Genomic DNA, 27,545 nt, shown 5'->3' with positions numbered 1-27,545 from the left:
TAGCGGTTAGCATAACGCTGTTACAGCGCCAGCAAACCAGGTTCAATTCCATCTGTTGTCTGTAAGGAGTTCTCCGTGTCTGCATGGATTTCCTCCAGGTGCTCCGGTTTCCTCTCACATTCCAAAGACGTAAGGGTTAGGAAGTTGTGGGCATGCTATGTTGGCGCCGGAAGTGTGCCGACACTTGTGGGCTGCCCCCAGAACAGTCTACGCAAAGGATGCATTTCACTGTGTGTTTCGATGTACACGTGACTAATAAAGATATCTTATCTCATCTTAAATGCAGGGTATGCACTAATGAACCCACCTTTAGCAAATGCAAACAATTTTATTCATGCAGATTCACAGCCACATTATGATCAGTGCCAAGCCCGAGAAGGCAGAAGTGATGCTTCCCACAGTGAAGAAGAAAGACTGAAGAGATATATCCAACAGTCAGCTACGGTGTGGAAATACAGCAGCCTGACTGCTGAGCTGCAGCCCGTTGATCAACTGAAGAGATAGATCTTTGAACTCAAGAAAAAAGGTGAGAGGAAATGCATACTTCAACAATGGTGTGACCTTCTCCAACAATGAACCTTCTGTACACAATATGCTGTTATTCCCAGCCCCAACAATCCTCTCTCTGAGCAGTCACAAACTTGTAACAATTCCTGTTGTGCCAGTCTTGGAACTGCTTCAGAGATTACACCCATCATAAACAGCTTTCTTCATTACCCTAATAATAACACACATGGAATAAGTCAACTTTCTAAAGACCGCAGTGTAATTAATTGCGTGCTGACTAAAGGTTGCTGCTCCTTAGAACCTTCCTGATCTCTAACAGTTTCCCCAGAACTTTTACTCCCTCTGCAGTCAACTTCTCAGCTTGAAACTTTGAATCCAATTTCAAGTGTACAACTGAGGGTTTTAATAAAACACATGTAACCCAATGCACTTAACCACCTTTCTGCAGTATTGAAAAATCTTCACTTTAATCTGCATACATACCATCCAAGACTGGTTGTCCTTCACATTGAAATACCACCCTCTTCTCAGCCAGTGGTTGAAACAACTGTTCGGCATTAATTCAACTGGAGTGTTTACTTATTTGCATCAGGGAATGTAAATGACAGAACAGTGGAGCAGTATCTCCTTCCCATTCTCATTCCTGCTGGTTACAACACTGTCAGCAAATATTAATGTAATGCAAATATGGCAAAATGATCCAGAGCACTGTGATTATTGAAGCAATACAATGATAGATTATATGACTCCATTATGGGCAGTGCTACTGAAATTCAAATCTTATTCAAAATTAACTTAAGGGATAACATGCAATGGATTTCCTCTTTTGAATCATAAAAACACATTATAACAAAGAGAAAAGATATTACCTTTTATTATTGTACATGAGAGCAATGCAAGATGTTCTCTTCCCACCTGATTTATTGCCTGTCTTAATTAAATATCTCTTTCTATACAAGTACTGGCATTAATCTACATCCAGATGGAAAGAGCTGCCAGAGGAAGTGGTTGAGGCAGGTACAATAGCATCATTTAAGCAGCACTTGGATAGGTACATGGAGGGGTGGGGCTTGGAGGGATATGGGCCAAATGCAGGAAATTGGGACTAGCTGGGTGGGCACCATGGTCAGCATGGACTGGTTGGGCCGAAGGGCCTGTATCTGTGCTGTATTGCTCTGTGACTCTGGATAAAAATGGCACTTCCCAATTCTTTAATTACCATTTTGCCACTAAGATTCACAAAGTGGAATAAGTCAAATGAAGTTGGCATCTGCAATATACTGGAGGTCCCTCAATTCTGCACTGAATCACAGATCTTAAGATAGCTCAATAAAAGTGTTATCGACTGAACGTTGGCTGCCATCTAAATGGAGAATGTAGATCAACAAGGTTAAAGCAGGTGGGCAAAAGGGTTGGCATGAACGGGGTGGGCCCAAGGGCCTGTTTCTGTGTGGTTCAACTCTTTGACTCTGACTGTTACCTGGCAATCTCAACTAGATCGCCACAGTCATCACGGAATAAGGTCACTGTCTGAAAACCACACCCATGCATTCACTACCTCATCAAACACAAATAAAATGCAGTCAACACTCGCTTTCTTCGTAAGTAGTTGATATCAGATACTTTGTATAGCAGCAATTAAGGTAGTTGTTGTGAGAAATCCACATGGCTGTCACGTGACAGTAACGACAATGACCCCCACTGACTGGAGGACGGCATTGCTCCTCTGATTGGAAGTGATACTACTGTCAATCAAGGTGCGGCTCCACCCACCCCTCAGGTGTGAGAGTACCTTTTGCCTCTGAACTTGCCTGACCAGTACCCTTTGTCTCTGAACCTGCCTGACCATTGGCTGTGGCAGGAACCTTTGTCTTTGACTCCCACACCATTGGCTCATTTAAATCACAACAGTGAGGCTCCATCCAGCCTCCTAGCACCATAAAAAGGGCTGCATCACCTAGCCCTTCATCTTTTGATGACCCCAGGAGTAGTGAGACAACACTGCAGAGATCATTGGTAAGAGTGCATCACCACATGGTCAGGGAGCATTTCACTCAGACTCAGGGAGCGTTAAGGGCCAATGCTAGTGTGGGACAGGCATTGAAGTGTTATATCCTGAAGTTGTACATTGTTATTGTGTGCTTGTTTGTAGCTCTGTGTGTGTGTATTTTACCCCAGTTGTGCTTCCCCTCTCGTGTTCGTGGTATCCTGTGCGTGAGTGAGCATGTGTCTGTTCCCATCCATTCTATCTCGCATTTGCCTTTGTGATTAAACTAGTTTTGGTCTACAAAGCTTGTGTTTGTAGACCTTGATCCTTAAGACAGCAAAGAACGATTTCACACAACAGTAGTCCAAACTGACAATGGAACAAGCAACATCTAAACACACAATGCAGCAATATAAAAGGGGAAAAAAACGTGTCTTTTCTTGGCAGTAGTAAATGTAATTCAAAGAAACAAATATAATTAGTTCTCAATTAAAATGCCAGAGGTAGTGGTGGAAGCAGAGTTGCTGACAGCAGTTAAGAAGTGTCTGGATGAACACTTGAATCACTTAGCCTTTAAAGGCTATGGGTCGTGCTGGAAAATGGGATTAATCACAAATGGATCCCCACTGCTCAGTGTGGACATGGTGGGCCGAATGGCCTGTGACTATGAAAAATTATTATTTGCAGTCATAGCAACTTTAATCTTGGTTCATAACTCTAAAGCAGCACATGGTCATTGAGGTCACATAATTCCCTCTAAATATCCAAATACATAATACTCTTCACGCAAGGTGACCAGCTTTTACATAGCACAACACTACTTCAGGTGGAATTGGCTTTAGATAAAACCAAATTTATCTTTTCAATTATTCTATGCTTCAAGTCAACATTTTTCGACGACTAACTCCACTGCTGGTCATGTTAGACACTGAAATATCCAACCACCTGATTATTCAGCTCAATTTCACAATTCTGATTCAGCTGTTAGCACCTTCTTTAAAAATCCTTGCACCTTGTATAAATATAAAGACCAAACAATGAAATACGAAAGACCTGAGATTTGACATCTTCTGGGTAGATCTAGGGCACATGAATGTTGTGAGCCCCTTTCCATTTCGCATTGATAAAACTGCACAGTGTATGTACGGAGTTTGGTTGTAAGCTGAGCACGATTTATTCTTGAAATGAAATGTACCTAGAACATAACACTGCAGGCACAGTAGTGTAGCAGTTAGCTCAACACTATTACGGTGTCAGCAACCCAGATTCAATTCCAGACGCTATCTGTAAGGAGTTTGTGCGTTCTCCCTGTGTCTGCATGGGCTTCCTCCAGGTGCTCTGGTTTCTTTCCACATTTCAAAGATGTACGGGTTAGGAAGTTGTGGGCATGCTATGTTGATGCCAGAAGCGTGGTGACACTTGTGGGCTGCTCCCAAAACACACTACGCAAAAGATGCATTTCACTGTGTTTCGATGTACATGTGACTAATAAAGAAATCTTATCTCATCATCCAGTAGGGCCATGCCAATGGTTGTTCTCCACATTTCTTCCCAATCTTCTTCAGAAAACAGCACACCGCTCTTTTTTCTCTTCCTCATATTACAACAGTTATTCAAATAAAAACATATGAAAAATTCCTGCAGAAGGCGAACATAATACATGAAGGTGAAACATTGGCCTGGAGTTAGCCTCTTATTTTCATTCACCTGCTTGCCAGCCTGTCAGGGATTGGTGACGGGGTAATATTGAGAAACCTGGCAGGCAGTAGTACGAATGCAGCAATGTATGTGCATGATGGCCCCTTTCGTACACTTGAGCCCAGAACAGGGCAGCATCTGTGTAGGATGGCTTCTGAGGTGCAAGGTGACTTTTTTTTCATCCTTTGCAGATGTTTTTAGAAAGTGGAAAGTCTAAAGACCAACGGTCCTGAGGCTATACAGCACACAATCTGCTGGAGGAACTCAGCGGGTTGAGCAGCATCTCTGGAAGGAAAGGAATTGTCGATGTTTCGGGTGGAAACCCTGCATCAGGGACCAACAGTTCTGAGGCCTTTGTTACATACCAGCAGCAATAGAAACACAACAAGCAAGGTTTCAACATTAAAACCTATTTGTTAGTAACTAAAAATAACATCAGATATCAGTCATTGACCAAAATAAACCAAAGTGTATGTGGCAAGTTCCCAAACCACCAAGTCTAGGAACAGTTCTCAAAGTTTTATGATGGCAAACTAGTTCAGTTCAGCAAGTCATGAAACAAAACGATGAGCAAAGGCTTCTGAAAACCACGTTAGAATGTAGAGAGAGGTAGTTTACAAATTCCACAAGTTCCACGTTGGTACCAATACGACGCCGCAATCGCCGAAGATCTCCGTTGCTTTTAGTCAGAAATACCTGCCACTCCGAAGGCACTCGATATGTGGCCGCCCACAGATATACCTGCTTCCCAGTACATGTTAACGACAAAGTGGACTCCACAGATTGCTCCAAAAATCCATGTATGGATTGTAAGGTGACAGTCACAACGATTGTGCTTCACCCATAGATACAGAGACTGGCAGTCAGTGCTACCAACTCTCACGTCTCTCCCTCTCTATCTGTCTGTGGCCAAGTTTGGAACACAGCTTTCAGACACTTCTGTAGTTGCCAGTTATAGAAGCTTCTCGCTCCCACTCGCAGCAGTCAAAGCCACACACACTACCGTTCAAGTGCCTTAAAGGGACCCTCACCAAGTAGCAACCTGGCTCGTAACACTGGCCATGATGCATTCGCTGCATTGGATACAGGAGGTGGAAGTCATCCCTACTGCTATGCTGGGAAAGAACCTTAAACCTGAAATGACACTGATTCGATGTTTGGGGGTGCTACCCCAACCCGGAACACCTGTTGGTCAAGTGTCACCCATGTTACCAGCCGAGGGAGTTCTCCACCGTTTGCCATTCACCTCATCAACACAAGAAACCAAATTCCACAGTGTGGCTGCCTTCTGGGTAAAGGCATTTCTCTTGAATTCTCTGTTGGATTTATTAATGACCTTATGGCCCCTACTTGTGTTTTCCTGTCATGCAGAAACATCATCCACACTATAAACCTTTTCACTGTTTCAGAATCCTGTCAGGGCATCCTGTCACCTCTCACTTTCCCAAAAATAGTGACCTGGCTTGTCTAATGTATTTTGTTATTATGTCAACAAGTCTGGCAATAAGGCCAGAACGTGCATTGAAGATGAAGTTACACTATAGATGGAGTACTGGCACAAAGTAAATAAGTGATAACCCAATACTGCGAATGCAGAATCAGATTTATTACCACTGATTTATATGATATGAAATTCGTTGTTTTGCGGCAGCGGTACAGTGCAGGACATAAAATTACTATAAATGACAGAAGTAAATAAACATTGCAAACAAAAAATAACGAGGTCGTGTTCATGGACGGTTCAGAAATCTGATGGCGGAGGGGAAGAAGCGGTTCCTGAATCGTTGAGTGTGGGTCTTCAGGCTCCTGTTAATCATCCACGATGGTGGTAACGAGAAGAGGGCGTGTCCCGGATGGTGAGAGTCCTTAATGATGGATGCCGCCTTCTTGAGGCACAGATGTCGACGGCGGGGAGGGTTGTGCCCGTGATGGAGCTGGCTGAGCCTACAACTCTCTGCAGCCTCTTGCAATCCCGAGTCCTTGGTGACATACCGAATCTCCTCCAACCCCTAATGAAGTAGAGCCGCTGGCATCCCTTCTTCACAATTGCATCAATATGTTGGGCCCAGGATGGGACAGATGTTGATAGCATTATCAACATTTCAGAATCCCCAAGCCAAACAACAAGGTGCTAGTTCTAACTGATATATCCAGAGACCTTCTGTTGATTCATCTGTAATAGCAGAAGGCATTCATCAAATCAGACATTCCTGACCTGTCACTATGCACCTCCACATACTGGCTGAATCAAGGCATCCATGCCTCAGGCATGCCAAAACCTGGAACCATGAGGGACACTTCCTCCTGTTTCATTTACCTGATCCTTTAAAGAATGAAATGTTTTGTGAGCAAAACTAAAACACCTTTCCATGGTTTTATCAACAGTCACATACCAGAACCATAAAAATACATCAAAAACCAAGTAAAAATATCTCAACACAATTTACGCACCATGAATCCTAGTATAAACCTCCCTACTTCCCTTTTTTCCCCTTTTAGGAACCTCCTTAAAACCTCTTTGGCTAAAGTGGGCTATTTTGGTTATCAGCCAAACATTTGCTGATAACTGTAGAATTTTCTCTGATAGTGCATCCGTATTTCACATTTTTAAATGCACTTCACAAGTTGTTAGCTTGCAACTCGACTGTAATGGATTAATGGATTAGGTCTTCTTGACAAAACTAGAGTTATAACACTGCCTGTGACTGGTGAAGCATCACAACATAGGCTTCAGCATTCTTTGATGTTTAAACCAAAGCAAACAAGTATATTATTCAACAAAATTGAATCCATAGAAGAGATGACCCACAACTTGTAGGAAATGGAACGTACCATACTTTTAATAAAAATTATTACGACCTCAATTAAATTCACAGCCTTACAATGACTAACATAATGTTATTTGAGATATGATGGGGAGACTGAAGGTCCAAACTGTTAACAGTGAGAGTCAACATACTTAGTTGACAATTCCTAACATAATTAGTTAAGAATTGGACAAACACAAAAGGCATTTACTTTCTGTTGTTTAAAGCAGAGCATCAAATACAACAAATACAAAGTGGCACTGACATAAGAAATAGGAGTTGGCCCTTCAGCTCCCAGTGTCTTTTCTGACATTTAACAAGAGCATGGGTAATCTTACTTTGCGTTATAACTTTGCTGCACAACTCCAAATCAGAGAACTGCTGACACAGCTCAGCACACCACAGAAACCAGCCTCACTTCCATGGACTCTGTCAACACTTCTTGCTGCCTCGGTAAAGCAGCCAGCAGAATCAAAGACCCCACCCACCCCAGACATTCTCTCTTCTCCCCGCGCCCCCCCATCGGCAGAAGATACAAAAGCCTGAAAGCACGTACCACCAGGCTCAAGGACAGCTTCTATCCCGCTGTTATAAGACTATTGAACGGTCCCCTAGTGCAATAAAATGGACTCTTCACCTCTCAATCTACCTTGTTATGGCCTTGCACCTTATTGTCTGCCTGCACTGCACTTTCTCTGTAACTGTAACACTTTATTCTGCATTCTGTTATTGTTTTCCCTTGTACTACCTCAATGGACTGTGTAATGAACTAATCTGTATGAACAGTATGCAAGACAAGTTTTTCACTGTACATGTGACAAAAAACAAATTCACCAACTATTTATCAATCCCCTGATTTCCTCATAAATCCAAAAATCTATCCGTCTATCTTGAATATTCTCAGTTACCAAGCTGGCTCAACCTGAGGAAGTTTCAAAGATTCATCTCACTGGGTGAGAAAAATTTCTTCTCACTGCAGTCCTGAATGCTCTAGCCCTCATTCTGAGACCATAACCTTTTATTTTAAACACTCCAGCCAGAAGAATCACTCCTCTGTTTTCCCTGTTAAGTCCGATAAGCTTCACCTGTTATTTTTCAAAACAAAAAAAAATAGGCCCTCCCTGTTTGTTTAATATCGTGTCACAGAACAAACATCCTGCCAATCCCAAGAATCAACTTGGTGATGTTTTATTGTACTCCTTCTAGAACATAACAGCACAGTACAGGCCCTTCGGCCCACAATGTCCTGCCAACATTTTATCCTGTTCTAAGATATAGTCAACCCTTCCCTCCCACATAGCCCTCCATTTCTCTATCATTCCCGTGTCTATCTAAGAGTCTCATCAATGTCCCTAATGTATCTGCCCCCACAACCTCTGCTGGCAGTGCGTTCCAAGCACCCACCACTCTGTGTAAAAAAAACTTACCCCTGACATCCCCCTTATACCTTCCTCCAATCACCTTAAAATTATGTCCCCTCGTGTTAGCCATTGTCACCCTGGGAAAAAGTCTCTGACTGTCCACTCGATCTATGCCTCTTATCATCTGTACACCTCTATCAAGTCACTTCTCATCCTCCTTCTCTCCAAAGAGAAAAGCCCCAGCTCACTCAACCTATCCTCTATAAGACATGCTCTCCAATCCAGGCAACATCGTGGTAAATCTCCTCCGTACCCTCTCTGAAGCTTCCACATCCTTCCTATAATGAGGCGACCAGAACTGAACACAATAATCCAAGTGTGGTCTAATCTATAGAGCTGCAACATTATCTCGCGGCTCTTGAACTCAATACCCCGACTAATGAAGGCCAACACACCATACGCCTTCTTAACAACCCTAACGACCTGCGTGGCAACCTGGAGGGATCTATGGATGTGGACCCCAAGATCCCTCTGTTCCTCCACACTGCTAAGAGTCCTGCCATTAACCTTTTATTCTGCCTTCAAATTCGATCTCCTGGTGTATCACTTCACACTTTTCCAGGTTGAACTCCATCTGCCACTTCTCAGCCCAGTTCTGCATCCTATCAATGTCCTGTTGTAATCTACAGCAACCTTCTACACTATCCACAACACCACCAACCTTTGTATCATCAGCAAACTTACTAACCCACCCTTCCACATCCTCATCCAAGTCATTTATAAAAATCACAAAGAGCAGGGGTCCCAGAACAGTTCCCTGCGGAACACTACTAGTCACTGACCTCCACACAGAATACACACCATCTACCATCACCCTCTGTCTTCTATGGGTGAGCCAATTCTGAATCCACACAGCCAAGTTACCCTGAATCCCATGCTTCCTGACTTTCTAAATGAGCCTTCCATGAGGAACCTTATCAAACACCTTACTGAAATCCATGTACACCACATCCACTGCTCTACCTTCATCAATGTGCTTTGTTACATCCTCAAAGAATTCAATCAGGCTCGTGAGACACGACCTACCCCTCACAAAGCCATGCTGACTGTCCCTAATCAGCCTATGCTTCTCCAAATGCCCATAAATCCTGTCTCTAAGAATCTTCTCCAGTAATTTGCCCACCACTGAAGTAAGACTCACTGGTCTGTAATTCCCAGGGTTATCCCTACTCCCTTTCTTAAACAAAGGAACATTTGCCACCCTCCAATCATTTGGCACTACTCCTGTGACCAGTGAGGATGCAGAGATCATCGCCAAAGGTGCAGCAATCTCTTCCCTCACTTCCCATAATAAGCTTGGATATATCCCGTCTGGCCCTGGTGACTTATCTATCCTAATGTTTTTTCAAAAGGTCCTCTTTCCTCATGTAGACATGCCCTAACAGATCAGCCTGTTGTATGCCATCCACACAAATGTCAAGGTCTCTCTCTCTCTCTCTCTGGTGAATACTGAAGCAAAATATTCATTCTGCTTTCTAAACCTCAGGTAAGCTTCTTTCTTCCTCCTGACAAGGTATCCTACATCTTGTGTCAACCACGGTTCCTTTACCACCCTTACCCTGCCTCAATGGGACAAACCTATCCAGAACCCCATGCAAGTATTCCTTAAACAACCTCCACATTTCCACTGTGCACTTCTCCAAGAACATCTGTCCCAATTTACACTCCCAAGTTCCTGCCTAATAGCATCATAATTCCCTCTCCCCCAGTTAAATACTTTCCCATATCGTCTGCTCCTAGGCTATGGTAAAGGTCAAGGAATTATGGCCACTATCTCAAAAATGCTCTCCCACCGAGAGATCTGAAACCTGATTAGGTTCATTGCCTAGTACCAGGTCCAGTACGACCTCTCCTCTAGTCGGCCTGTCCACATACTGTGTCAGGAATCCTTCCTGGAGACACCTAACAAACTCTGCCCCTTCTATCCCTTTTACACTAAAGAGGTGCCAATCAATTTTAGGGAAGTTGAAATCACCCATGATAACAACCCTGTTATTTTTGCACCTCTCCAAAACCTGCCTCCCAATCTGCTCCTCAGTGTCTCTGCTGTTATTGGGGGGGGTCTGTAGAATACTCCCAATAGAGTGATCGCTCCCTTCCTGTTTCTCAGTGGACGATCCCTCCAGGACATCCTCTCTTTCTACAGCTGTGACACTGTCCCTGATCAGCAGAGCCACTCCCCACCTCTTTTACCTCTGTCCCTGTCCCTTTCAAAACATCTAGACCCCGGAATATCCAGCAGCCGTTCCTGCCCTTGCAACAGCCAAGTCTCTGTAATGGCCACCACGTCATAGTTCCGCATATTTACCCATGCTCTAAGTTCATCACACTTGTTCCTGATACTTCTTGCATTAAAGTAGATGCACTTCGGCCCATCCAACTGACTGCAATTTTGCCCTTTCAACTGCTTATCCTTCCTCAGTCTTTCTACACTCTCCATTTACTTGTACACTAAATGCACCAACCTCTGACCTATCACTCTGGTTCCCATCCCCCTGCCAAACTAGCTTAAACCCTCGCCAACAGTTCTAGCAAACTATTGCAAGTATATTGTTCTTTACGTAGAAAGACCAGGTCTGTGCACAATATTCAAGGTGCGGTCTCATTTGGGCCCCACATAATTCCACTAAGTGTTTCTTCCCTTCCTCTAATCCTTTTGCAATAAAGCCCTAAGTGCCTACTGTCCCTCTAAGTAAGCTTTCATTGATTCACATACAAAATCATCCCTTTGAACACCAACAGCAGTACAGCACCAGAGTTCAATCCTGACCTCAGGCACTGTCTGTTGTGGAGTTTCCACATTCTCCCTGTGACTGTGTGGGTTTCCTCCCACATCCCAAAGATGTGCAGGTCAGTAGGTTAATTGGCCACTGCAAGTTTCCCCAGTGTGTAAATGTGTGTAGAATCTGGTGGGAGATGTTGATAGAATGTAGGGAGAATGGGATTAATAAAGTATTAGTGTAAATGGGTGGTTGATGGTTAGCAGACACAGTGAGTTGAAGGACTTGTTTCCATGCTGTATAGTTCTATGACATCCAAAGACAACTCCACTTCTCTATTTTTTTATTTTAAAATGATAATCTCAGTTTCCACATTATGTTCAATCGTCCACGTCCTCGTCCATTCATTTAGTCTGTAACCCCTTGAAGCCTTTGCATCTTCCTCACAAACCACACCACCACCCAAGTCTGTATTCCTCATGCAAGTCGTTAATACAGATTGAGAATAGCTGGTGCCAAGCACCATTCCCTGTGGCACACAACGAGTCAGTCTCCTGACAAAAAATTACACTGCCCTATCAAAGTGCCCTGATACCACCCCACAAAAAAAGAATTTTAGCATTTTTCTGATGACTGACTTCAGACTAACTGATCTGCGCTTCCCCATTCTCTCCCTCTCCTTTACAATCTATTGGAATTGTCCTGCAACCTTTGGAAATTTGGAAGACGACAATCAATGCATCCACCATTGCCACATCAATACTTTGAAATGCCGTTTTTAAGACCATTAATTTATTCAATTCTTAACTGATTTCTTTCAGCTCTTCAGTCACTCCAAGCCTGTTCTTCACGACTTCCATGGGGTCAAGGACCAAAATGAAATGTTTATTTTTCTTCCCCAATTCATTTTCTTATTGGTCCATTTCAGTTAAGAAAGCAAAAATCTAAGAAACTGGCCTTTCAAGCCTGCTCTGCCGTTTATCAAGACCAATGCTGATTTTCTATCTCATGGACGTCTGCATTTTCTCCCGGCATCCAACCTGTTGAGCCCTGTAAGGATTTAGATAGCTTCATGGAGATATCCTTTTATTCTCCTAAACTCTGGTGAATATAGGCCCAGTCTACTTACTCTCTGTTCATACAGCAAACCCGCCATCCCAGGAACCAGTATCGCAAACTTTTCTCTGCACTCCCTCTAATGCAAAGACATTCTTTCTTAAGTGAGGAGGGCAAAATTGAATGCTCCAGGTGTGGTCTCATTGAGGTCCTTTATAATTACAAAAGGACATCTTTACGCATGTATTCAAATCTTTTTGTACAAAAGGCCTACTTAATTTGCCTTCCTAATTGCTTACTGCACCCATTTGTCAGTTTTTAGTGAACTGCACACAACACCAAGGACCCTTTGAACATTAGCCTTACACAATCTCTCACCATTTACAACAAACATTGTTTTTGCTTTGAGCACCAAACTACTCACTTCATTCCATTGCAGTCAGGGGCCATATTAACTTTAGCTAATTTTTTCCTTTTCACATTTCACGGTTGTTCTCACCAGATTACTCCCATATTTACTCTACCTTTCCTTACAATGCCTTTGCCAAAACCTGATGTTCCCCCCGCCCCCCCCCCCCAAATCCTGACACTTCCTTGAACAACTCTACCGGCTTTTTCTTCTATCTGACACTACCTTCAATTCCTCGTTAGTCCTATCTTGATCACTTTTACCATTAGCATGTCACCACCTTAAAGGGAAGGACATTAAACTGTATATTGAGTAACACACACATGCTAAACTGTGTATTGGATTCTTTACAGGTTAATCATTATTTGCATATCGTCACATCTTTTAATATCAATTCCCCAATCTATCATGGCCAACTCACACCTCTTACCCTCATTTAAAGATTGGTTTCAGATTGAATTAAATCACTTTAAACCTTTGTATAAAATATATATTATTACCACTCTTCCCTAAAATGAAACCACAAGCGACCCCCATGGATGCACACAACACCCCCACACACCAACTCTATGACACCGACGCACAGGCACCCATCTGACACCCCCCAAACCTGGGAGTCACCCATCTGACCCACCCCCAAGGGGAGCCCATCTGACCCACCCCGTCAGGGGTCACCCATCTGACCCACCCCCAAGGGGCACCCACAGCCACACCCACCCCCTGCGGCACCCGCTCCAGGCACATGCACCCCATCCCACGTGCATCCTCCCAGCAATATTCCCCTGGGCACGCGCACACTGACGGGGGGAAGGGGCGGGGTGTGGTGTGATGGGGTGGTGGGCGATAGGGGTGGTTTGGGGAAGGGTGGTGAGGTTGGGTGATGGGGTGGAGTGGGTGGGGGGTGGGGTGGAAGGGGTGGTGGGTGGGGGTTGTGGTGGTGGGTTGCTGGAGTGGGGGGTGGGGGTAGGTTAGGGTAGGGTGGGTGATGGAAGGATGGGTGATAGGGAGGATGGTAGGGAAGGGTGGTGGGGGGTGAGTGATGGAGTGAGGTAGGTGGGGGTGGGGTGTGGAGGGGTTGGGGTAGGTGGGGGTGGGGTGTGGAGGGGTTGGGGTAGGGTAGGGTGGAGTGGGTGGGGGTTGGGGTGTGATGGGGTGGGGGGAGTGTGTGGGGGGAGTGTGTGAGGGCGTTGGGTGGATTGGAATGGGGTGGGGGGTGGGGTGTGATGGTGGGTGGGTGGGAGGAAGGGGTGGGGGTAAAGTGGGGGAGTGGGTTGGGTGGGTGGTGTTGGGGTGGGGTGTGATGGCAGGGCAGTGGGTAGGGTGGTTGAAGTTGGGGTTGGTGTGGGGTGTGATGGGGAGGTGGGTGGGGCAGCGGGTGGGGGTGGGAGAGCGTTGGGGTGGGGATGGGTGGGGCAGGGGGTGAGGGGGGCATTGTGGGGGGTGGGGTGGGGCAGTGTTGGGGTGGGGGTGGGGCAGTGGGTGGGGAGTGGGGGTGGATGGGTTGGGGGTGGGGTGGATGGGTTGGGGGTGGGGCAGTGGGTGGGGGTGGGTGGGTTGGGCGATGGGGTCAGGGGGTGAGGGTGGGGTGGGTTGGGGGGGTGAGGGCGGGGTGGGTTGGGGGTGGGTTGGGGGTTGGGGGTGGGTTGGGGGGTGGGGGCGGGGCGGGTTGGGGGTGGGGGCAGTGGGTGGGGCGGGTTGGAGGGTGGGGCAGTGGGTGGTGGGGGTGGGAGGTGGGGGGGGTGGGGGGGGTGGGAGGTGGGGGCAGTGGGTGGGGGTGGGGCGGGTTGGGGGTGGGGGCAGTGGGTGGTGGGTGGGGGTGGGGCGGGTTGGGGGTGGGGGCAGTGGGTGGTGGGTGGGGCGGGTTGGGGGTGGGGGCAGTGGGTGGTGGGTGGGGGTGGGGCGGGTTGGGGGTGGGGGCAGTGGGTGGTGGGTGGGGCGGGTTGGGGGTGGGGGCAGTGGGTGGTGGGTGGGGGTGGGGCGGGTTGGGGGTGGGGGCAGTGGGTGGTGGGTGGGGTGGTGGGGGTGGGGGCAGTGGGTGGGCGGTGGGGGGGGAGGGTTGGGGGGTGGGGCAGTGGGTGGGGGGCGGGTTGGGGGTGGGGCAGTGGGTGGGGGGCGGGTTGGGGGGGGCAGTGGGTGGGGGGCGGGTTGGGGGGGGCAGTGGGCGGTGGGGGGGGGGGAGGGGGGGGGGGAGGGTGAGCCGCTCCCTCTTCGGGGCGGAGAGTTGCGGCAGCGGGAAGGCGGCTCCTGCCCCCCCAGCGCGGGGCGCGGCCCGCGGACTCACAGAAATAGGCCACCACCGGGTCGCGCTTCTCATGCTCCTGGGCGGTGCGCAGGTGGTGCTGGATCAGCCGGAACGGCTGCGGCAGGGCGGGCAGCGCCGGCAGCGGCTCCGACGCCATCGCTCCGTTACCAGGGCCTCTGAGCAGCCCAGCAACCACTTCCGGGAGCCGGGCGGGTGGACCTCCGAGCGCAGCGCCGCCCCCAGGCCGGGAGGTGGTCGCTGCGTCAGTGCGGCCGCGGCCGGGAGGTGACCGCAGCGCCGCCTTCAGGCGGGAGGGCAGGAGCAGGAGGAGACCACTCGGCCCCTCAAACCCAACCCCCACCATTCAATCTGATCCTGGCTGATCTGCCCCAGGCCTCTTCTGCACCAAGCTCCCTATAGCCCGCGATTCCCTGATCCTTCAACTACTTGGGAGTATTGTGTGCAGCTCTGTTCACCCAGCTGTGGGAAGGATGTCATTATTTTTAAACATAGGCACCATTGCTGATCATGTAGCTCCCTCCCTATCGTGTGACACATCCTTTCGTTGTCTGAGGGGCTTCCACACCAGACCCTGCCCCAAAATGTCCAGTAGCAGAAGGACTCTAGACTTTAGTCCTTCCCTGCAAACTAGAATATTCAAAATTCATGGAAACAAGCCCTTCGGCCCAACTCATCCGTGCCAACTGTGTTGCCCAGCGAGCTAGTCCCATCTGACCACGTTTGGCCCCTAGCCCTCTAAACCTCTCCTATCCATGTACTTATCTAGATGGCTTTTAAATGTTGCTAATGTGCCCTCCTCAACCACTATTTCTGGCAGCTCATTCCAAATATGCACCACCCTTTGTGTGAAGAACCTGCCCCTGTTGTCCCTTTTAAATCTCTCTCCTCTGATCTAAAATCTATGCCCTCTTGTTTTTAGCAACCCCTCCTTGGGAAAAAGACTGTGTGCTTTCACCCTGTCTATGCCCCTCATGATCTTATACACCTCTATCAGGTCACCCCTCAATCTCCTACGCTCCAGGGAATAAGCCCTCGTCTACGCAACCTCTCCTTGTAACCCAGTTCCCCAAGTCCAGGCAACATCCTGGCAACAAAGGAGGGTCACAAAGGAGATGCAGTTGACAGACAGGACCACTTTTAGGTCCAGGTACTGCTGTTTATAGGAGCTTGCTGTACACAGATTCACTGCCGCACCACGGTAGCTACATCTGAAGACAACATTTTGTGATGTGCTGGGATCAGGAAAGAAACTGTAAGCTGTTAACCTCTGAAGCATAAAGCCTGAACTACAAGTACAATGGAGACACAAGTGCCTGCAGATGCGGGGCCCAGTACAATGCTCCATTCTGATGAACACAAAGTAGTTTCTGTCTCAGTCCTTTGAAGAGACAATAAAACCATGTGCAGTTCAGAAACTGCCCAAAGCTACTTTAGTCTGTTCTCAAAGAAATGAAAAGACTTCTTTAAACAAACTGCCGGAGGAAGTCAGCGGGTCAAGCAGCATCTGTGAAGGCAACATTTTGGGTTGAAACCCTGCATCAGAACTTGGCAGCAGTTGGTTCCCATCTTTTTCACAGGCACATGAATATGCAGGGGGCGGAGGGATATGGACCATGTGCAGTTTAGAGAATCAGAATCAGGTTCATTATCACTGATTTATTTGACGTGAAGTTTCTTGTTTTGTGGCAGCAGTACAGGGCAAAGATATAAATTTACTATAAATTCCAAAATAAATAATAAATAAAAGGAGTAACGAGGTAGTGTTCATGGACTGTTCAGAAATCTGATGGCGGAGGGGAAGAAGCTATTCCTAAATTGTTGAGTGTAATGCAACCAGTCAGAATGCTCTCAACCGTAGTCTTTGGTGATATACCAAATCTCCTCAAGCTCCTAATGAAGTAGAACCGCTGGCGTGCCTTCTTCATGATTGCATCAATGTGTTGGGCCCAGGATAGATCCTTTAAGATGTTTACAGAAGTTTCTGCTTTTATATCTTTTTTATAATAGTAATTGTCTCTCATTTGTTTTAATGCCCTTGTGGTCTACATTGAAATATTTGAGGTTCAAGCCAAATCTGTAAAAATGTTGCAAGCCAGCATCATTCAAAACTAATCAGAATCATTAAAATCTGAGACTGATACAGAAGAGCACAGCACGGGAACAGGCCCTTCGGCCCACAATGTCTGTGCGGACCACGATGCCAATTTCTACAGATGTACGGTGGAGAGCATTCTGACTGGTTGCATCACTGCCTGGTACGGAGGCTCCAATGCACAGGATCGCAAGAGGTTGCAGAGGGTTGTAGACTCATCCAGCTCCATCTCATGGCACAACCGTCCCCACCATCGAGGACATCTTCAAGAGACACAGTGGGGAACAGGCAAGTTGGAAGTAAATGCTGTTCAATGTGTAATATGATGCAAATATAAGCAAGTAGGGAGGCCAATCCATGCGGTGGAATTTTCTTTCCTTACAGTGGTAACACTGACTTGGGCAACTGCAAACGGTTTGATTAAACACTTTGTGGATGATGCCCGAATTGTCCATGTGGTTGGCAACACTTTATCCTGCAGGAAGGGGTGGAACAGGAAGAGGCCCTTTGGCCCAAGGTGTTGTGCTGAACTAATTAAACTAGTAATTGAGTGCCTAACTCATCCCTTCTGCTGACACAAGGTCCATTATCCCTCCATTCTCTGCACCTTCATGTGCCTATCTAAGAGCCTCTTAAACACCTCTATTGTACGCCTCCACCACCACCCCTGGCAGCGGATTCCTGTAACCCACCACCCTGTGTAAAAAAAACTTGCCCCCGCACATGTCCTTTGAACTTACCCCCTCTCACCTTAAATGCATGCCCTCTGGTATTAGATATTTCGTCCCTGGGAAAAAGATACTGGCTGTCTACTCTATGTCTCTCATAACCTTATAAACCTCTATCAGGTCTCCCCTCAGCCTCCGCCATTCCAGAGAAAACAACAGAAGTTTGTCCAAGCATATGCCCTCTAATCCAGGCAGCATCCTCTTCTGAACTCTATAGCCTCCAGATCCTTCCTATAATGGGGCAACCAAAACTAAATGTCAAGGTCTGGTCACATCAATGGACTGGTTGGATGGAATAAGAATGGGTAAATAGATTCAGTCCAGAGAAGCGTAAGCTAATGCATTGAACACAAGGCAGACACGATAGTTGTCTGAGGGCCTGAATTATAAGGAGTGGTTGGCCAGGCTAGGTCTTTATTCCTTGGAACGTAGGAGAATGAGGGGCGACCTTATAGAAGTTAAAATTTTGAGAGGCATAAGGTGTACAGTAACAGTCTTTTCTCCAGGGTAGGGGAGTGCAAAACTAGGGGAAACAGGTTTAGGGTGAGAGGGGAAAGATCTAAAAGGGGCAACTTTTTCACACAGAGGGTGGTGAGTATATGGAACGAGCTGCCAGAGGAAGTGGGTGAGGCAGGTACAATAGTATCATTGAAGAAGCACTTGGAGGGGTGGGGCTTGGAGGGATATGGGCCGAACACAGGAAATTGGGACTAGCTGGGTGGGCACCGTGGTCAGCATGGACTGGATGGGCCGAAGGGCCTGTATCCGTGCTGGATTGCTCCATGACTGTGACAACAAATGGAACAAATATAAGAGACATTGAGCAATCTTAGATTGCACGTCTACTGATACCTGACACTCGCATGAACGTATAAACATACAAATTAGAAGCAGGAGTGGACCACTCACCTCTCGAGCCTGCTCCACGATTTAATAAGATCATAGTTTATCTCTTTGTAACCTCATTCTGTATTCCTATCCACTAACGATAACCCAAGTGGACAAGATGTTTGTGTAACGCTATTACAGCGCCAGCGACCCGGGTTCAATTCCTGCTGCTGTCTGTGAGGAGTTTGTACGTTCTCCCCGTGTCTGCGTGGGTTTCCTCCGGGTGCTCCGGTTTCCTCCCACATTCCAAAGACGTACGGGTTAGGAAGTTGTGGGCGTGCTATGTTGGCGCCGGAAGCGTGGCGACACTTGCGGGCTGCCCCCAGAACATTTGACGCAAAAGATGTATTTCACTGTGTGTTTCAATGTATATGTGACTAACAAAGATATCTTATCTTATCTTATCTTATCTTATCTTATCTTATCTTATCTTATCTTAGTTGACCTAATCATCCAAGGTATGGAATATAAGAGTAGAGAGATGTTCCCAGCATTGAACTGGGTACCAAAGGTACTGAGTCCAATTCTGGCCAGCACACCACAGGAAGGACACGACAGCACAGGTGAGGTGCGGGGGAGATTGTGCCAGAACTGGACAGTTATGGTCACAACTGATCATACAACTAACTGTGTGAAGAACAGCACCTCATATTCCGCCTTGGTCACCTCCAACCTGATGGCATGAACGTCGATTTCTCTAACTTCTGTTAACCACTGTCATCTGGCCCTTCCCCTTTTTTTCCCCTTATCCCAACTGGCCCCCATCACCCCATCTCTTTCCCCTCCCCCACCCTGTCCATCTGTCCATCACCCACATACTCCTCCCACCGGTTCCCCTCCCCACCTCCTTCCCTTTATTTCATGGTCCACTCTCTCCGATCAGAGTCCAGCTTCTTCAGCCCTTTCGCTTCCACCTATCAGCTCCCAGCTTCTGACATCATTCCCACTCTCCCCCCTCCCTCACCCGCCTGTAACCCCCCCCCCGCCCCTCATCTGGATCCACCTATTACCCACCAGTTCTTGCTCCAACCCACCTCCCACCTCCTCTTTATTACTGACTATCTCCCCTCTTCTTTTCCAGTCCTGATGAAGGGTCTCAATCCCAAAACATTGATGGTCCATTTCCCCCCACTGATGCTGCTCGACCTGCTGAGTTCCTCCATCGAGCAATCAAGTGTGTTGCTCCAGGTTCCAGCATCTACAACTACAAGGGTTCTTTTCCTTGGGACAGAGTAGTGAATGAGGTAAATAAAATTATGCAGAGTTCAGGTGAAGGTGCTCTTAGCTTGAGGTGCTTACTGTAGATAGCATAGGTCTCAACTCTTCAAAGTGACTCATGGGAGAGCTATCAGCCCCTAGGGTCCGCTACCCACACAGTCAGGTCATGCGCTCCTCAATTTAGAACCATAGAACCATAGAACAATACAGCACAATACAGGCCCTTCGGCCCACCATGTTGTGCCGACCTTTAAACCATGCCTAAGACTATCTAACCCCTTCCTCCCACATATCCCTCTATTTTAAATGCCTCCATATGCTTATCTAACAATCTCTTGAATTTGACCAATGTACCCGCCTCCACCACTACCCCAGGCAGCGCACTTCATGCACCAACCACTCTCTGGGTAAAAAGCTTCCCTCTGATATCTCCCTTGAACTTCCCACCCATTACTTTAAAGCCATGCCTTCTTGTATTGAGCATTGGTGCCCTGGGAACGATGTGCTGGCTGTCCACTCTATCTATTCCTCTTAATATTTTGTACACCTCTATCATGTCTCCTCTCATCCTCCTTCTCTCCAAAGAGTAAAGCCCTGGCTCCCTTAGTCTCTCCTCATAAATTCATTTAAATGAACTTGATCCACGTCCTCCAATATCAACAAACAGCTACCGATGAAAGTTCCAATTACTCCCAGCATCTTCACCCTCCTGGAGAAAGAGAGAGTGACACATTGTCGCTGAAACTACTGTTGCCGGATTCAATCCCACAATGGCTCGAAGATTATACCTTACTCTTGATTTTTCCCAACGTTTATCAGAAGTAATTTTTCCCCACCCACTCTATCCAATCCAGTTAATATCCCTGGCATTCTAATCAGATGATGCCTTTATTTAGAGTCTTAGTGTCATATGATGAGATGGTCTCTGACCTCACGATCTACCTTGTTGTGACCTTGCACCTTATTGTCTACCTGCACTGTACTTTCTCTGTAGCTGTGACACTGTACTCTGTACTGTTATTGTTTTTACCTGTACTACATCAATGCACTGTGTACTATCTCAATGCACTCTGCATGAACCCAATGTAACTGCACTGTGTAATGAATTGATGTGTATAATCGGAATGCAAGACAAATTTTTCATTGTACCTCAGTACAAGTGACAATAATAAACCAATGCCAATACAGCACGGAAACAGGCCCTTCAGCCCAACTCATCCACGCCGACCAAGATGCCCATCCAAGCTACTCCCATTTGCCCGCATTTGGCCCATATTCCTCCAAACCTTTCCTATCCATGTACCTGTCCAAATGTCTTCTGAACATTGTGATTGTACCTGCCTCAACCACCTCCTCTGGAAGCTCGTTCCATGTACCCACCACCCTCTGCGTGAAAAACTTTCCCCTCAAGTCCCTTTTAAATCCTTCCCCTCTCACCTTAGACCTATGCCCTCTAGTTCTTATGGATGCAAAGGAGTGTGCAGGAATAGAAAGGTGAATCTGGATAAGTTATTGCTACCTGCGTATTTTCCATAATCATTTTATACATTGTGTAAGAGTCCCACTGCACATAAAAGTTTAATGTCAGTTTATATTTTCCTTCTGTTATTGGCCACAGGCAAATACAACTCATTCATCATCACTGATTGCTGTACAACATTTTCATTTTATTGCAACATTGGGATATTTAAGCACCAGCTAACTTTGACAATCACATTCCTCATTATGAACTGAACAGTCCTCTATTGTACGGTCTCCTAGTACAGTAAGGTGGACCCTTGCTATCACAGTCTACCTCGTCACGACCTTGCACCTTATTGTCTACCTGCACTGCACTTTCTCTGTAACTGTAACACTTTATTCTGCATTCTGTTATTGTTTTCCCTTGTACTACCTCAATGCACTGATGTGATGAAATGATTTGTATGGATGGCATGGTGAAAGCAGAAATGATAATGGTGTTTATGAGGCATTTAGACAAACACATATGGAGGCAAAGTCATTGGGTGTATGTAAGGCAGAGATTGATAGGTATCTGAGTAGCCAGGGCATCAATGGTTATGGTGAGAAGGTGGGGGAGTGGAGCTAAATCGGAGAATGGATCAGCTCATGATAGAATGGCGGAGCAGACCCGATGGGCCGAATGGCCGACTTCTTTTCCTTTGTCTTATGGTCTTATGGTCTTATGAACATGCAGGGGATGGATGGACATGGATCATGTGCAGGCAGATGTGCAGTTTAAATTGGCATCATGGTCAGCACAGACATTGTGGGCCAAAGGGCCTGTTCCTTTGCTGTTCTATGTTCTAGAAGTGTAGGATTAGTGTAAGTGGGTGCTTGATGGTTAGTGTGAGCCAAATGTCCCGTTTCTATACTCTGTGACAATGGGTCTGAGGATTTTGACACCACTATTGCTTTCGTGATAACGGTCACTCAATTAATCATTAGCATCTTGCCCATTGCAGAGACTCGAGCATAAAAATCCCAGTGCTGAGGGAGTGCTGCATTGTTGGAAGTGCTGTCTTTTGCCTAAGATGTTAGTCTGAGGTCTGGTTTGCCCTTAAATTGATCTAAGACATCCCACTTCACTTTTCCAATAAACAGCAGGGAAGTTCTTCGCAGTGCCCTTGGCTAAATATTAATCCTCAACATCACTGAGCCAAATTATTGGGACATCTTCACATTGCTGTTTGCAGACCATACGGAGATTATTCTTCTCGATTCCTCCAACATTGCTTACAGTTCTGACAAATTAAGCATGAAATGCTTTGAAAGAAGCTCTGGATTTGCAAGCCTTTCTGTTTTTAATCAACAGTCGTGGTTGAATGAGCAACCAAACTCCTTCTAAATGTCCTACAATGTTTAATCAGGAAGCAGATGTTCATCAAACATAGCCGGCTTTGAATTTTTTTTTTGCAAATTTCTTTGCCGTTTGCTCAGAAGCAATCACAAAGGTTTTCCAAGGAACAGCTGAACATCTGTCTTCCTTCAACCACTTGCAAGTGACAATTTTCATACCTGCCCAACTCCTTCTGGTCTTTATTAGTTAAATCACTCCCTTCTCCCCCCTCCCATCGGGCAAAGGAAACAAAAGCCTGGAAGCACGTACCACCACGGTCAAGGACAGCTTCTATCCCACTGTTATGACTATTGAACGGACCTCTTGTACGATAAGATGGACTCTTAACCTCACAATCTGCTTCGTCATAGCCTTGCACCTTATTGTCTGCCTGCACTGCACTTTCTCTGTAACTGTAACACTATATTCCGTTATTGTTTTTCCCTTCTACTACCTCAATATACTGATGTGATGAAATGATCTGTCTGAATGGCATGCAGAACAAAGTTTTTCACTGTACCTCAGTCATGTGACAATAATAAACCAATTTACCAATTGGAATGTAAAGCAGAGAAACAGACCACTAGGCACACCTGCTCTATCTGATGGCTATGTTCATACAACCCTTCTCCCACTTTTTACAATCTCAACCTACACATTTGCAAAATAATTGCCTTAACGGCTCCCTCTGGGGGCCAAGTTTCACATTCAGATTTATTGCTGTCAACTGTAAATTGTTTTATTATAAGATGTTTATTTATCAGTCACATGTACATTGAAACACACAGTGAAATGTGTCTTTTTGCGTTACCGAGAATGTGCTGGGGGGCAGCCCGCAAGTGTTGCCACTCTTCCGGCGCCAACGTAGCACGTCCACAACTTCCTAACCCGTACGTCTTTGGAATGTGGGAGGAAACCGGAGCACCTGGGGGAACCGCACACAGAATGTACAAATTCCTTGCAGACAGCGGCCGCAATTGAACCCAGTCGCTGGCGCTGTAATAGCATTATGCCAACCGCTACACGACCGTTCGCATGTACCGAGATACAGTGAAAAACTTGTCTTGCATACCGTCCATACAGATCAATTCGCTACAACAGTGCATTGAGGTGGTGCAAGGGAAAACAATAACAGAATGCAGAATAACATGTTACAGTTACAGAGAAAGTGCAGTGCAGGCAGACAATAAGGTGCAAGGTCATAACAAGGTAGATTGTGAGGTCAAGAGTCCATTTTAACAATGTTCCCCTAGGTGGAATAATGTCGAATTTATCATTCTCCTGCAAGACAATGGAGTTCATTGTGCATTGGGGGTTATCTCCCTGATCTTCAGCAGAGGGTATTTTGTTTTTTGGAGACACAACAGATTGCAAGTGCTCCAATCTGGAGTGAAGGAACAAGTCCTGATCCAGTGTTTTGACTTGAAACACCGACTAACCCTTTGCCTCCACAGATGCTGCCTGACCCCCTGGGTTCCTCCAGCAGCTTATTCTTTGCTCCATTTTGGTCTTTTGTTGGGGTTTTGGTTGGCAGGCATGTGCTGATTCATCAGCTGGCAAACAATAAATAAAACTGCCGAAAGGATAAAATTCAATCCGAGTTTATTGTCATGTGCACAAGTATGGTGAGGTGCAGGTACAATGAAAAGCTTGCTTGCAGCAGCATCACAGGCACGTAGGTACAGATACACACAGAACATAACTTTTACATAAGTTAGACAAGACAGTGAAGGAGACTGTGCAAAATGAGACATTAGTGCAAAACACAAGTTTTCACTAATGCAAAATGCACAATTAAAAAGTACTTGGACAGGTCGATGGACAGAAAAGGTTCAGAGGGATATGGGCCAAACACGGGCAAATGGGACTAGCTTAGATGGGAATCTTGGTCGGCATGGACCACTTGGGCTGAAGATCCTGTTTCCGTGCTGTATCTCTAATTAAAAACAAGTTCAGACTCCTCCTTCTGTTAGGATATTAACTAGTTATAAAACCTTCTTCTTAATTCCTTAATGGATTTATTGGTACCTCTCTTATTCCTTGCGGTGCCTGAGGCTCAGGTTCAATCTTGACCTCGGGTGCTGTCCGTGTGGAGTTTGCACGTTCTCCCCGTGTCTGCATGGGTTTCTTCCAGGTGCTCTGGTTTCCTCCCACATCCAAAAGACATGCAGATTGATTGGTTAATTGGCCACTGTAAATTGCCCTTGGTGTGTAGGTAAGTGGTAGAACGTGGGGGGAATTGATGGGAGTGTGGGAAGGATAAAACGGGTTTGGTGTAAATGGGTGGTTGAGTCAGCTCCATCATGGGCACAACCCTCCCCGCCATCGAAGACATCTTCAAGAGGCGGTGCCTCAGGAAGGCGGCATCCATCACTAAGGACCCTCACCACCTGGGACATGCCTTCTTCTCATTACTACCATCGGGGAGGAGGTACAGGAGCCTGAAGACCCACACTCAACGATTCAGGAACAGCTTCTTCCCCTCTGCCATCAGATTTCTGAACGGTCCATGAACCCATGAACACTACCCCGTTATTCCTTTTTTCTCACATTATTTATTTACTTTTATAATTTACAGATTTTTATGACTTTGCATTGTACTGCTGCTGCAAAACAACAAACCACATCTTATGTGATAATAAATAAGAGGGGCTTGGATGGGCACATGAATGAGAGGAAAATGGAGGGAAATGGGCATTCTGCAGGTAGGAGGGAATAGCTATGTAGGCACAACATTGTGGGCCGAAGGGCCTGTCCTGTGCTGTACTGTTCAAAGATTAAGATTAATATTAAGATATCTTTATTAGTCACACGTACATCAAAACACAGTGCAATACATCTTTTGTGCTGAGTGTTCTGGGGCAGCCCGCAAGTTTCGCCACGCTTCCGGCGCCAACATAGCATGCCCGCAACTTCCTAACCCATACGTCTTTGGAATGTGGGAGGAAACCCACGCAGACACGGGGAGAACATAGAAACTCCTTACGGACAGCGGCGGGAATTGAACCCGGATCGCTGGCGCTGTTATACCGTGCCAGTATAACGTTCTATGTTCTGTGATTCTGACGGTTGGTGTGGACTCGATGGGCAGAAGGGCCTGTTTTTTTCTCTCTCTCTCTCTTTCTGATCTTTCCATTTACACTTTCAAACATCTTCCTAACTTGAAAGTTCTACCTCAGACCCCCCCCCCCCCATAGACTCTTTCTGTCCAGAGAAAAGAGCCCCAGCTTGTTCAATGTTCCCTGCTCTCAGTAAACTTTTAATCCTATTACTAAAATTCCTTGTAAACTGTGTTTGCACTTCATTTCCTTTTTTAATTTGGCCAGAGCTCTGCATAACACTCCACCTCTGATCTATAGAAGGATCGATACATATTCTCTCTGATTTTCTCATACCATTCCTCTATGCTTGGTTTACATTTCTACTGCCTTGTTAACCTGTGTCGCTACTATTAGTCATTCACTCACAATCAATAAGATGGGATTTTAGCCGTTCTTTGCTCTTAGCGTCTGCCTCTGAGGGAAGAACATTGTGGAGAATGGTGTGGGCACAAAAGGGCGGCGGGGTGGTGCAGCAGGTAGTGCTACTGCCTCACAGCCTCAGTGACCCAGGTTCAATCCTGACCTCGGTGTGTGTGGCGCTTGCATGTTCTCCCTGTAAATGTGTGTGAGCATTCTCTGGCTTCATCCCACATCCCTAAATTATGCAGATTGGGAGGGCAGGCACGGTAGTGTAGCGGCTAGCGTAACGCTATTACAGCGCCAGTGACCCGGGTTCAATTCCCGCTGCTGTCTGTAAGGAGTTTCTACATTCTCCTCGTGTCTGCGTGGGTTTCCTCCGGGTGCTCCGGTTGCCTCCCACATTCCAAAGACGTACCGGTTAGGAAGTTGTGGGCGTGCTATGTTGGCGCCGGAAGCGTGGCGACACTTGCGGGCTGCCCCTAGAACACTTGACGCAAAAAGATGCATTTCACTGTGTGCTTCGATGTATATGCGACTAATAAAGATATCTTATCTTCCAATATTTTTATTGAATCCATGAAAAAAAAGAGTACATGCATCAAGAAAGAGAATAAAAATACTACTGAATACATTGTATTAAATCGTACTTAGGTTACAATACTCCAATTTAATAATCACATATAGAAGTTAGTTAATAAGGGAAAAAAAATTGAAATATTTTATTATAAAAAAATCTACCCCCACTACTAAAACCCGAAGCTGTTAGATGGAAAAAAAACAAAGAAAAACCTTTAAAAACATAACCGTGTCAGCCAATATCTGCGTTTTAGTCCCCAAATCAGAGATTTTGAAAATAATTCAAAAAAGGTCCCCACAGGGTTTGAAAGTCTAGGTTAGATTCAAAAACTGAACAGCGAATCTTCTCTAGATTCAAGTATGACATAACATCCCGTAACCATTGAGCATGAGTAGGCAGAATAACTTCCTTCCATTTATACAACACAGCTCTCCTGGCTATAAGAGAAATAAAAGCCAGAATATGTAAATCAGAAGCCTTCAAAGTTTCATCTTATCTTGATTGACCACTGTGAATTGCCCCTCTTGCAGGTGGCTGGCAGGGAAATCAGGGGGGAGATGATGGGGATGTGAGGGAGCATAACTGGGGGAATAGGAATACTCAGAACTGGCATCGAGTTAATGGGCAGAATGGCCTCCTCTTATGTTATAAGAAGTGATGAAATGCAATATGAGAACACACTTCAGAACTGAGTTTGCCCAGTCTGATGAAAGGCAACAAAAGTCTCAACAAATCCAACCTTCAGTTCCTCCATTTCAATGGTAGAATTACTTTGGATAGTTGGACAAACTTGCTCAGAGATGCTTCAAGGCTTTCTGGTGGGTGAAGAGAACAAGTAAATCTGATTAGGGTCCATGTAACTTAACTTGGCACT

General features: G+C 46.1%; 1 protein-coding gene across 1 annotated transcript in view; it reads right to left on the bottom strand.

The window, feature by feature from the left end:
• vta1 (vesicle (multivesicular body) trafficking 1) overlaps nt 1-15,065 on the bottom strand; it is a 213,190-nt gene extending 198,125 nt beyond the window's left edge. Inside the window, 1 exon segment of the mRNA XM_052012390.1 lies at nt 14,887-15,065. Coding sequence (XP_051868350.1) covers nt 14,887-15,004 — 118 coding nt within the window. The 5' untranslated portion in view covers nt 15,005-15,065.
• Between the last annotated feature and the right edge of the window lie 12,480 nt (nt 15,066-27,545).

The sequence above is a fragment of the Pristis pectinata genome, chromosome 3 (assembly GCF_009764475.1).
Source record: "Pristis pectinata isolate sPriPec2 chromosome 3, sPriPec2.1.pri, whole genome shotgun sequence".
NCBI classification, from domain to species: Eukaryota; Metazoa; Chordata; class Chondrichthyes; order Rhinopristiformes; family Pristidae; genus Pristis; species Pristis pectinata.
Note: the sequence above shows the minus strand (reverse complement) of the source record. Positions and strands in the feature narration are given on the sequence as shown.